The sequence below is a fragment of the Equus asinus genome, chromosome 17 (assembly GCF_041296235.1).
Source record: "Equus asinus isolate D_3611 breed Donkey chromosome 17, EquAss-T2T_v2, whole genome shotgun sequence".
NCBI lineage: Eukaryota > Metazoa > Chordata > Mammalia > Perissodactyla > Equidae > Equus > Equus asinus.
In genome coordinates, this window is record NC_091806.1 from 44765987 (window position 1) to 44778586 (window position 12600).

General features: G+C 59.1%; 1 protein-coding gene across 1 annotated transcript; it reads left to right on the top strand.

The window, feature by feature from the left end:
* The first annotated feature begins 509 nt into the window (after window positions 1-509).
* Window positions 510-10356, top strand: RHOD (ras homolog family member D). The gene is made up of 5 exons (XM_014844729.3): window positions 510-736; window positions 5391-5478; window positions 6288-6397; window positions 8494-8628; window positions 9197-10356. Exons 1-5 carry the CDS (start codon window positions 605-607, stop codon window positions 9362-9364), a joined length of 633 nt encoding a protein of 210 aa, XP_014700215.1. The 5' UTR covers window positions 510-604; the 3' UTR covers window positions 9365-10356.
* The last annotated feature ends 2244 nt before the right edge of the window (window positions 10357-12600 follow it).

A 12600-nucleotide genomic window follows, 5' to 3' on the forward strand; every position in this document is an offset into this window, starting at 1 on the left:
GGAGGGAGGACTGTGGTATGCTCTGTCTCCAGAGCCCTGGGGGAAATGCACTTTCATTCATTCATTCATTCACCAATGCTCAGTGCCCCACCTATACTGGGTCCCCAGGACCCAGTCCCTGTCTCCACCAAGCCCGTAGGTGAGCATGGCAGACCCCCACCTCTCTCCTCCCAGGGGAAGTGAGCCAGGTGCCTCCTCTTTCCCTGTCCACCGCCCCCACCCCCACCCCCACACACTGTCACTGTCCAGCTACTTGTCTTCTCCCCATCAGATCACGGTGCCCTCCTGAGAACAGAGGCTGAGTCTGGGTGCCCCCTCCTGTGGCCTCGGCGCCTGCACCCAGGAGGTGCTCAATAAATGTTTCTTTAGCGGCTGAATGGCACGGGAGGGGAAGGGTCCGAGCCCGGCCGCCCCGCCCGGCCGCCGGAATCCTGGCTCGCCTCTCACCTGGGCCCGGCCGCCCGCCCCGGCGCGCCCTCCCGGCTCGACTTCCTCCCGCCGCCCCGCCCCTTCCACATTCCTGCCCCGCCGGGCCTCCCCGGCCCCGCTCCGGCCCCGCGCCCGCCGCCCGCCGGCCCCGCTCCGGCCCCGCTGCGGCCCCGCGATGAGGGCGGCCCAGGCGGCGGCCGAGGAGGCGCCGCCAGGAGTGCGGTCGGTCAAGGTGGTCCTGGTGGGCGACGGCGGCTGCGGGAAGACGTCGCTGTTGATGGTCTTCGCCGAAGGGGCCTTCCCCGAGGTGAGTGCCAGCGCTCCAGCACGGCGCCCAGGGCCTGCGCGCATCCCCGCCGGGGCGCGCCGTGCGCCCCGTCCGTGCCGGAGCTGCCGAGGCTGTGCGCCCGCCCCGGCCTCCCCAGGGGTCTCCCAGCAGGACACGAGCTCAAAGAGAGTTCTCCCTCTGCCAGCGGGGTGGGGGGAGGTGAAGGCCTCAATATCATCTGTGAAGTGGCAAGAATGGCACCTACCTGGGAGAGGTGTCACAGGGGCTGACTGAGGCCACCTGGTACGAGGCAGGTCCTAAGGGAGGACTTGGCGGCCCAGCGTGGCTAAGAGGGACTGACGACTCTGGAGCCAGACTGCCTGTGTTCGATTCTTGGCTTTGCCACTTCCAGCTGTGTGCCCTTGGGCAAGTCCCCTACCTTCTCTGTGCCTGTTTCCTTACCTGTGTAATAGGAATAATGATGGCGCCCACCTCCCAGGGTCACTGTGAGGAGTGAGTTAGTACAGGTCAAGGGCTCAGCTTCGAGCCTGCAATAGGAAGGACTGGTGGCACACGTCTTTCTTGGGAAACATCGTCTCCCAGATCTTGCCCCTATAGTGGACATCCCGTGGGCTCTGCTTTGGAGGGCAGGAGCACACCAGACCCCAGTCAGACAGCTGGGTGGCATCTTGGCTCTCGTCTAATGGACTGTGTGGCCCTCGGTACATTGCTTAGCCTCTCTGAGCCCCCGTTTCCTCACACAACCTCATGGGGAGGAGGGACCCTAGGGTGGTGGTGAGATGGAATTAGGGTAAGGCTGAGAGACGAGCCCAAGTGGTACCTGGCACGTCCTTGATGCTTTGGGCACATTGACTGTCAGTCCTTCACTAGATGCGCCCTGACTGTCCACGCGGACTCCCCAAGCGCCAGGCAGGGGCTGGCCCACCCACCGTGCCACCTCTCAGCCCCGTTCTCCTGGGAGTCCGTGGGGTTGCTTCCAGCATCTCTTCTCCCTCCTGCCTATCCCCGCATCCTCCAAACCCCTGGGGTTGCGCAGGCCCTGGGGAGTCTGATGGGAGAGGCAGGAGGGGCTGGCCTAGGAACAGTGTCGGGCCTTTCTTTCCACTGTGGCAGCACTGAGCTGACTCTTGTGTGGTTTATGGTGCTGACGTCACCTCCTCTGGCTGGTCACATTTTTTTTAAGTTGGAGGGGGATGTGTTTCTGGGCCCCTGGATGCTGCCCGTGGGAACCCAACAATTATGGCACAGTGAGGAGAGCACCACAGAGGGTCCAGGCCGGCTGGGGCCCAGGAGAGGGGCTGGCAGGGGTGGCGCCTCATCACCCCTGTCCTGGGCTCTGAGACATCCTTGATGGTGAAACCCATCCGATTTCAGAGAGGTTACAATGTGGAAAGGGGCATCTTGCAGTTGACGAAATGCGTGTGTTGAAGGGCACACAGGCTGGCCAGGGGAAGGAGGGCGTGCTTGTCACCAGGTGAATAGACCCGGCCTTGTCTAGGTGCCTCCCCCGTTTGGGGACCCTGATTCTCCGAGATCCCTCTGCCTCTCTTTGTTTAAAAGAAACACAAGGTCCAAGAGCGGGAAAGGCCTTTATTTTACAGTTGGGAAAACTGAGGCCAGAGACACAGAGCCTTACCTTGAGGAACTGGGCCCAGCAGTGGCAGAACAGGTCTAGAACCCAGGTCTCCCCACCCCGGACCAGGACACTCTCCACAGACCTCAGTTCTCTGCTGTTGGACCAGCCTGCGCCTGTTCCTGCCCCTGGACTCCTCCTCCTGGCAGCCCTCCACACCCGGGAGCCAGCAGCTAGAAGACTTGGGGTCCTGTCTTCCAGGCCTCCTGCTGCAGCAGAAAGCAGAGAGGAGGCTGCAATTTGGAGGGGCCTCAGTGACCCTTGTCTGGCTGTCGCCCAACCACGGGTTCAGGGCAGGGGGAGCAGAGAAGGGAGAGCTCCCAAGGCAGCGGGGAACTCCAGGCTGGGCGCCAGCCTCTGCCCAGTCCTGGCTGGCATTTGGGGCAGCAACCATTCCCACAGGGCCAAAGCCCAGGGGCCCACAGAAGGGTGGGGATGGGAGGGGGCAGGGAGCACCAGCTGTGCCTTCCAGAACCAGCTGAGTCCCTCCTGGTCCGCACAGGGACTCCCGTGGGGGTGCTGCCAGGGGAAACCCCTGACTCTCCTCTCTTGAGCTATTTCCCCTGTCCTGCCATGATCCATCCGTCTGTCTGGGAGATCCGTGAGGGCAGACCCAAGCCGGCGTCATTTCTGCCCTGGTCTAGCTCAGGCCCAGCCCTGCTTTTTAGCCGAGGACAGCTCAACAGATAAGATTAGGTGCTTATTTGCTCCATAGGCAGAGAGTCATCCTGCCTGGGGGTCAAAGAACAGGAGAGAAGGTATAGACGGAGTCCGCAGGATGGCGGTCCAGGGCAGGGGGCAGGGCTGTGACAATTACAAGCTGGAGGTGCAACCCACCCCCACACCCGGGAATGGGGCTTTTCCGCCCACTCCTGGCACCAGAGGCTAGAGATGGTGACCTCAGGAGAGGCAGGTGGCAGGGGACAGAGCCTGGCCCCCGGAGCCACAAAGACCTGGCTCCGTCCTTAGCCAGCTGTCCAGTGTGTCACTTCCCCTCTCTATCCTCCTCAGGAAAATGGAGATAGAACTGACTTTCCAAGGTTGCAAGGATCAGAGGCAGTGTAGGTAAAGGGCCAGGCATGCTAGCTCCCTAGAGAGTATGGGTGACTGTGGCATCTCCACAGGCATTTGCAAGGTCCTGACACGTGTCCTCCAAGAGCTGCCCTGTACCTCAGATCAGGACGGTTCCTGCGCAGGTGCGTGGGTGACCAAGCTGGGACCTTGGCAGGTGTCCGTGCCCTCCCCAGTGACAGGCTGGGGAGGGGCTGGGGCCAGGGGTGCCACCTAGAGGGACAGACAGCCGCCGGTGTGGACACTGCCCTGGCAGCCAGATTTCTAAGCGTGGGCATTTATGCTGGGCCTCCCCTGCCAGCCGGTCTTCTTATGACACTGTGAAGGACGCTCTTATCTAACCAGTGAGAAGACTGGCCCAAGGGCACACAGCTGGTGAGCACCAGACCGGTCCTAAGCCAGGCACATCTGATTCCAAAGCCAGTGCTCCTAGCCACCATGTCACACTGTCCCCCACCAGGCAAAGGGCCTGAGGGGAGGGGCCCTGGACAGGCAGGGGGCCCCTGAGGAGGTGGCTGGAGCCTTTGTCTGTTCCTATTAGTAGAAAGACTGACAGGTGGCTAGAATCGAGGGTGGGTTGAACGCCTACCCCAGGGCCACCCTCGACTTTTCCATCTGTCCCAGCTTACCACTCTGGAACCTTCCTTTCTTCTCACTCTCCCCCTGAAGCCTCCCGAGTTCCCTGGAAGACCACACTGACCCACGGTGGAGGGGCTGCCCCTCCCAGTGGCCAGGGCCCGACTCAGGCAGGCAGACAGGCTCAAAGTCCCCCTGAGTCATGGGCAGGTGGGGGCTCCATCGGGCATAGGAAGGGCTAAAGACAGGGTCCCCTCAAGCTGTGGTCCCACTGACCAGCCCTGAGCAGGTGAGCAAGGCCTGGCGACTCAAGATGCAGCGGGTCCAGCGTACACCTGGGGGCAAAAGGCTTGTGTTGTGGCAGAGTCTGGAAAACCTCCTCGCCTGTTGCTCAGACCCCATCCGTAAAAGCTCCCACTCTTATTCCTGCATTTGTGTTCAAAACCCGTCCTGCTGCCATTCATCCAGCCTTTATGGAGAGGGAGCAAGCTCAGGCCGAGCGGGCACTGGGGTGGAGGGACCTCTGGCCTGGATGAGCTCCTCCTGAAGCCAGACAGGGCGAGCAAGGGAGGCAGAAACAGTGCAGGGGCTGTGGGAGGGCATCCAGAAAGGCATCCTGGGGGAGGTGGCATTGGGCAGGGGTCTTGGTTGGATTGTGAGAGGCTGAGAGGTGAAGGAGGGACCCCAAAAAGCTACGTGCTCCCCAGGGCAGACACCAAGTCTTGTTTATTACTTGCTCCCCAGTGTCCAGAACCAGACCTAGAAAAGGTGCTAATGTTTACTGAATGAATATATGAATGAATGAATGAATGAACTTACCTAGAGAAGGTGTTAATGTTTATTGAATGAATATATGAGTGAATGAATGAATGAATGAATGAATCTACTTAGAGAAGGTGCTAATGTTTACTGAATGAATGAATGAATGCATGAGCCAACGAATGTAGGTTAATGTCATTCCGGGAGGAGGGGACAGCATGAAGGAAAGCTCAGAAATGGGGCAGTTCCCCATCCAGGGGGACAAAGATAAAAATAACAGTAGCTGGCACGTGTAGAGAGCTTATTCTGTGCCAGGCCCCATGCACAGAGCACCTCACGGAGTCCTTACAGTCACACGCCGTGGCAGGTGCTCTCAATGCTCCCACTTTCCAGTCGAGGAGGCCGGGGACGTTCAGTACCCTGCCGGGGCACACAGCTAGGAAGTGGCAGCTCTGGGCCGCGGCAGCTCTGGGCCACGGCAGCTCTGGGCCACGACACCACCAGCCAACGACTTCCCAGAGACCAGTACACTCTACTGACTCCCAGAGGGGCGGCGCCATGGGCCTGGGCAGCCTGGGGCCACCTCCCTTCAGCTGCCATCTTCACGGCCTCTCCCTGCCCCCTCCTTCCTAGAACTACGCCCCCACGGTGTTTGAGCGGCTCACCGTTACCTTGCAGATGAAGGGCAAACCCGTGCACCTCCAAATCTGGGACACGGCAGGTGGGTGTGCAGGGCTGGGGGCGGGGCGTGGTGGAGGAGGGGCCCCAGATGCTCAGGAACCAAGCCCCACTCCCTTCCTTCTGGACCAGAGAGGCCAACGAATCTCCCAGGAACAGGTGTTGGCCGAGATTAGGGGCCTTCCCCCGGGAGCCTGAACCCTCCCTGCTCCTGCGCCTGCTGCCTCCCCCAACCCAGGGCAGCCCACTGTGTCCTGGAGATCAGCGGAGTCCAGAGCTCTTTGCTCTAGAGGGTGGGCTGTTCTGGCCTCCTAAGTAGCCCCCCTGGCTTCAGCTTCTGGAAGATCTGCCTGACCTTGCCCTCTGCCCTCCGCCTCCTGACCTTGCCCACACGAAAGTTAGAGTCAAATCTACGCTGGAGCTGAAAGCTAACCTCAGGGAACCCTAGCAGCCCCTCACCTTGGGTGGGCTAAGCTGTCTTTGCCGGGGTCCCGCCTGCCTCTTTCTCCTCACCCCTCAAGCCCAGGGCAAAGCAGGCTTCAGAGTAATGGCCTCAGTCCTCCAGGCCTGGCCTCTGCCGTGCCTGCCACTTTCCATAACAAAGCTCTCTCAGCAGGGGGGGTCTCATCCAGACCAGAGATGGCACGTACCATGGGCAGGCCAAGTGACTTCTGCCCTGAGGGGGACATTCACATGGAATGACCACTCAAGTGCCAAGTTTGTGTCGGACCCTGAGGGGCCCAATGAGCCCCTGATCAAGACTCCTCATCTGGTGGGATGACCTCCCCGATGTTGGAGGGTGCCGACATGGGCAGGCGATCTGGAAGGAGTGACCATCCCCCCTCTGCCCAGGGCAAGTCGACTATGACCGCCTGCGGCCCCTGTTCTACCCTGACGCCAGTGTCCTGCTCCTCTGTTTCGATGTCACCAGCCCATACAGCTTTGACAACATCTCCAACCGGGTAGGTACTGGGCGGGCAGGGAGAGACAGCCCCCATAGCCTGGTCACTCTGCTCTGTCCCTACCCTTGACCCAGCAGACTGTCAGAGCGAGGCAGGCCCTGGATGACATCGAGTCCAATGCCTTTGGCATATATATTGGGAAACTGAGGCCCAGAGCGGGACAGCAACTTGACCAGGGTCCCATGGGAATTTGGTGGGATCTGGCCTCTGACTCCCAGTCCAGTGCTTCCTGACTGCTCTGTACTGCAGATTCAGAAGGCTGTGGCTCTTTCCACTGTGACCCTGCCTGAGAATGCTGGGCGACCCAGAGACCCCTGCATCTCCCCAGCCTGGGCCTGCCCAAGGTCGCATGAACCCTCCGCTTCCAGCAGCTTCCAGCAGCTCTCAGCCCCCAACAGCATGACTGCTGGCTCTCAGCGGCCTCCCAGGGCGCCCCCCAGTTCTGTCAGGGATGCGGTCCCTCGGGTTCCTCTGCTCCTGCCGCCTCCAGCCGTGGCACAGCCCCTCCCCCACTGCTGCCAGGGCCTCTGTGCAGTGGCCTGCTCCAGGGTTCCTGAGAGCAAGCCGTGACGGCATTAGTAATAATAACCAGAGCATTCATGGAGGACTCGCCGCGAGCCGGGCACTGTTCCGGGCACTTAACACATATTTACTCATCTTACCCGCTAACCCCCTTATGGAGAGGATACCATTATTACCCCAGGTTGGATCACTTGCTCCAGGATACACATCTATTAGAGTGCTAACACGGAGATTTGAACCAGGAAGTCATGCAAAAGTATTGCCGGAGTACCCCTCTGTGCCAGGCACTGTTCCAGGCACCAGGACCGGGCAGGATGGTGGTGGTGGGACGGGGGTGCTAGCAGAGGGGGTGGTGAGAGGTGGGTGGATTCTGGATCTATTTTGAAGGCAGAGCCATCAGGATTTGCAGATGGATTGGATGGGGGTGGGAGAGAGACATTTTGACCAGAGCAACTGGAAGGGGGGATTTGCCATTTCCCAAGAGGAGAAGGAGCAAGCTGGGTGTAGGGAGGGGGGAGAGGGGGCGCCTGTTGGACACCCCAGTGGAGGTGGCAGGCAGGGAGGCATCTGGGTCTGCAGTTCCCGGGAGAGGGCCGGGCCGGGCTGGGCAGATCCGTTTAGGAGCTGCTGGTGGGGAAGAACCTGGACTTGGGAGGGTTGGGGGGGGTCACCTGGAGGGCAAGAGCAGCCAGAGGAGAGAGAGCCCACAGCTTGAGCCCCAGGATGGCATGGGGTGGGGAGACTCCAGGGGGGCTGAGGGGAGCGATCCCCGGTGTCAGGGCTCAGGTAGGATGAGGGCTAAGGAGTCACTGTTGGATTTAGCAAGATGGAGTCACAGAGGAGACCCTTTTCAAGGGCAGTTTTTGGAGGGGTGGGGTGTGGGGAGTCTGCCCAGGACCCCACATGGACCCCATCTGGCTCCAGGAGCCAGGCAGTTTGATGCCGGGTTTTCCTGAAACTGAGCTGGCACGCGCTCCTGGAGATAGAAAGCCCCCGTCTCTGGACTCCAGGCCCCCTGGTTGTAGTCCAGGCTGAAATAACCAGGCCCCGGAGGCTCACATTCCAGAGAGCAGCTGACACGGGAAAGGAGTGCTCCCTCCAACAGGCCAACAGCTGCTGCAACCATTTTGTGAGCTGCTTTATTTTTAAAGGATCACTTATTTCCTTATATATCTTACCCAGCTGGGGAGGTGGACATGGGAACCCTCACCTTGCAGAGGCAGGATTCTAGAACAAGGGGGAGCAGGGCTCTGGGCCCAACCCCCTGGGCTCAAATCCTGCCACTTCCAGTTGTGTGACCAAGGCCAAGTTATGTAGCCTCTCTGAGCCTCAGTTACTGCATCTGTACAATGGGATTGATGATAGCACTTGCTTCACAAGGACTTGGGTGATGGATGGCTTCACATGGGTAGGCTTAGAGCCTGGCACGGCATAGTTCTCCCTAAATGTTGGCTGTGCTTATTGTTGTGGCGTCTGCCTGGGGAGCAGGAGAGGGGCCGTGGCCCATTCTCCCCATCTGCTGCCGAGAGGGATGGAGGCTCACACGCACACCCTCGCCCCCACCCTCCCCACAGTGGTACCCCGAGGTGAATCACTTCTGCAAGGAGGTACCCATCATCCTCGTGGGCTGCAAGACTGACCTACGCAAGGACAAGTCGCTGGTGAAGAAGCTGCGGAAAAATAAGTTGGAGCCCGTGACCTACCACAGGGTAGGAAACCCAGCCCAGGGGTGGGGGGGTGCCAGGAGAGGGAACCTGTGGGATGCGCTGATCCAGCCCAGCCTCTCAGCTGCACGCTCAGGGTGTGAATCAGGGTAGGGGTTGTCTGGGAGGTGGTCGTGGGTCGGGAACTGCCAGTGCGTGGAAGTGGTACCTAGAATACTCCGGAAGTTTCCACTTGTGGAATGGAGGGCGAGTGGTGTGCACGGCAGATAGTCCTCCCCACCCACAGATGGGGGACCTGAGGCCCAGAGGGGACCCCCAGCTCTTCAGTCTGCAGGCCCCTTTCTGCTACAGGCCTGGCTCAGGCTGGGAAGTTCATTAGTTGGCGCCTTGAGAGGCAGAGACCCAGCCCAGAGCTGAGGCAGGAAACCCAAAGAAGCCATGGATGCACTTGGCCAAGCCAAGGGGCAAGAGATGTGGGTGCCCTGGAAAAATGCACCTCTTGTCCTGGAGACGCCCTAAGATGGCCAAGAGGGCTGTTGGGAGGCTGGATGTGAGCCCTCCCAGGGTTCGCCACCCTATGCCTCACGGCAGCCCTGTCCACTCTCCCCATTAGGGCCAGGAGATGGCAAGGTCCGTGGGCGCGGTGGCCTACCTCGAGTGCTCAGCTCTGCTCCACGAAAACGTCCACGCCGTCTTCCAGGAGGCGGCCAAGGTGGCCCTCAGCAGCCGCAGTCGCAACCTCTGGCGGCGTATCACCCGGAGCTTTTGTGTGGTGACCTGATGGCTTGGGGCCCTCCCTGCCCTAACCGCCCTAGCCGCATAGGAAGCCCAGTTGGCTGGCTGGACTGGGTCCCCAGGCTGTGACCTCCGCTGTGCACCTTAAACCGATGGGCACCACCAAGGCCTGGCCCCCAACCCTGGGGCTGGGATCCCTGGACTAGAGCGAAACCCCTCTGAGGCCTGAGGAAGGGGGTTCCTGGGCCCACCCACCCCACGATGGCTGGTCCTGGAGACCCCTGGAATCACCAATAGACAGACTCCCAGCTCCCAGCCTTGGACCACACATCCTGGGGTGGCCTGTGCAGCCTGGCGCCACCTTGTGGCTGTTCCCAGGGCTGCACCTTCAGGACCCGGTTCCTAGGACCCTGGGGCCAGAGCTCACACCCTGCCCCTTTCCCCCTCCTCCTGCCCCTCCCAGTGGTAATTAACAACTAAAGTGACATCACTTGTCAGTCTTGCCATGCCTCTTGTTTCGAAATGCCTTTACACACGTGTTTCATGGTGGATAAGAGCCCAGCCCACGGAGATGCCAGAGTGGAACTACCTGGATCCAAACTCGGGTTTATCGCTTCAGGACCTCAGTCAAGTTACTCCAACCCCGCGGGCCTCAGTGTCCTCATCTGTGAAATGAGACCAATCACAGCTGATGTCATGGAGCTTTTGGATGAGTAAGAGTGTGATGAGACACAGGCAAAGAGCTTGGCAGGGGCCTGACACACAGTAATTGCTCACAAAAGATTCACAGGTATTCCTTGTGTGATAATAAATACAATTGATAATAGTGTATGGATGTAATATATGTCATACAGTCGATAATATTGGATTAGGGTTCTCCAGAGAAACAGAACCGATAGATTAGAGAGAAAGAGAGAGAGAGGAATTGGCTCACACGATTGTGGGGGCTGGCAAGTCCAAAACCTGTAGGGTAGCCTGGAGGTTCAGATGAGTCAATCTTGCAGTCTTTTTTTTATTAAAGATTGGCACCTGCGCTAACATCTGTTGCCAATCTTTTTTTCTTCTTCTTCTTCTCCCCAAAGCCCCCTGGTACATAGTTGTATATTCTAGTTGTGAGTGCCTCTGGTTGTGCTGTATGGGACCCCACCTCAACATGGCCTGATGAGTGGTGCCGTCTCTGCACCCAAGATCCGAACCAGCAAAAACCTGGGCCCGCTGAAGCGGAGCACGTGAACTTAACCACTCGGCCACGGGGCCGGCCCCGAGGTTGCAGTCTTGAGTCTGAATTCTGCAGGGCAGCAGGCTGGAGACAGGCAGGATTTCTGTGTTGCTGACTTGAGGCAGCTTGCTTTCTTCATCAGGAAACCTCAGTCTTTTCTCTTAAGGCCTTCAACTGATCGGATGAGGCCCACCCACATAGAATCAGACAGAACACCCACCCCCTCAGTTTCATTAGAAACAGCTCCAGGGGAGGGAACACTTCCTCCAGGTGAGGACTCATGGCTCAGGTTACAGAGCTGAGCTGAAGCAGGTGGAATGATGTTAGGGGCCTGCTGGGAAACCCCACCTGGATTATAGGTTCCACTCTGGGGTTTTAGTATAAGCTGCTCAGGAATGGGAAACTTTTCCCGGCCTACATTTCTAGCCTGATTGCTCCTCCCCCAAGCACACCCCATGCCCAGAATGTTCTTCCCTTTTCTTCCCTTTCCTACCAGCCCCCAAGCCCAGTGAGCTAAGTCCAGCTCAGATATCTCTCCTCTCTGGTTTCTTAAAATGTGTGTTCCTGGAGCCCTTGGTAGCTGTGTTGCTATGATGCGTTTCACACTGCCGTCTTCCACATCTGTCTTCTTGCACAAGACCTCAGCTTCCTTGACGTCTGGATCCTTGTCTCCTTCATCTCTTTGTTCCCAGCCCTCAGTCGAGGCTGTGGGTTGGCCTATTGGCATTGCAGAATGTTCCATCTCTGGAGTCAGAAGCAGAGCCAGGTTCGAATCTCAGTCCTGCCGTTTTCTATAGCTGTCTGATCTTATGAGAGTTACACTCTCTGAGCTTCACTATCCCATCTGGCTGAAGTTCAACTCAGGCCATCGCTGCACTTCCCAGCATGCATGCTGGAAGGTCCAGGCCAGAGAAGTGCTCTCTGTGAGCAGAGGGCAGCATGATGGGGGTCAGGACGGGGGGATACAGTGGTATGCAGGGGAGGGGCTTCTGGAGCCACTGCACAGAGGAAGAAGTGGGCACGTGTCCAGTCTGGTGGGGGCTGCTGGAGAGGAGGGTCCTTGCAGGGGAGCAGTTGAATCAGGAACGCACACATTCAGTTTCTCTCCAGGCGCCACCCTTGGCCACCCTCTTTCACTTTCTTCGAGAGCTCATCACCATTCGCCATGGTTCTGTCTCCCCACTGGATTGCCAGCTCCCCGAGAGCACGGACTGGCTTGGTTGGAATGCCCTGTGCCTCACACCGTGCCCAGCATATAGGAAGCACTCAGGACAAACGTGATGAGTGAGTGGATGGATGCTGTGGGTCAGTGCTCCGCTTCAGGCCCTCATCGGCTCCCGCCTAGATCACCACATGAGTCTCTCAGCCTCCTTGCTCCTCCTCATCATCACCAGAGCCATTGTCCAAAGCACAGATCCAGTTATGCCACCCTGAGCCTTCCGCAGCCCCTCTGCTCAGAGAAGGAGTTCCAACTTCCCTGGCTGGGGACCCAGGACACCTGACACTTAGCCTCACCAAGGGAGCCATACCTGGGGAGCGCTAACGACCATACTAGCCTCCAAGCCTTTGCTCAGGCTGTTGCCCCACCTCTGCATGCCCTTCCTCCCAAACGCTGCCTACTCAACCCCTGGTCCCCCAGCTCCTTCAGAAGCCAGCTCAGGCACCACCTTCTCCGGGAAGCCCCTGGGTCTGGCGGCCTCTTCCCTCCCACCTCACTGCGTGGCAGGAACGCACCCGCACACCAAAGGGCCCATTGTCTCTGCGCAGGCCCTGTAGCTAAGGAACCGGGCTTTTCTTCCCGTGCTGTGGGAAAGGCCAGGTTGGACTCCTTTAGATGACAGGTCTGTTGGCGGGACAAGGCGGGATCGCTGAGAGGGCAAAGGTGGGAAGGGGAGATCAGTTGGGCAGCTGCAGGTGTCCAGACACAAGAAACAAGCCACCACACGTCAAGGCCAGGTGACTTCTGGGCTGGGAAGCCGCGATGGTGCCGAGGGTGGACTGCGGGAAGGGTGGGGACTCTGAGAGTGAGGGAAGAATGCAGGCCTCTCCCAGTGCGTGCGTGC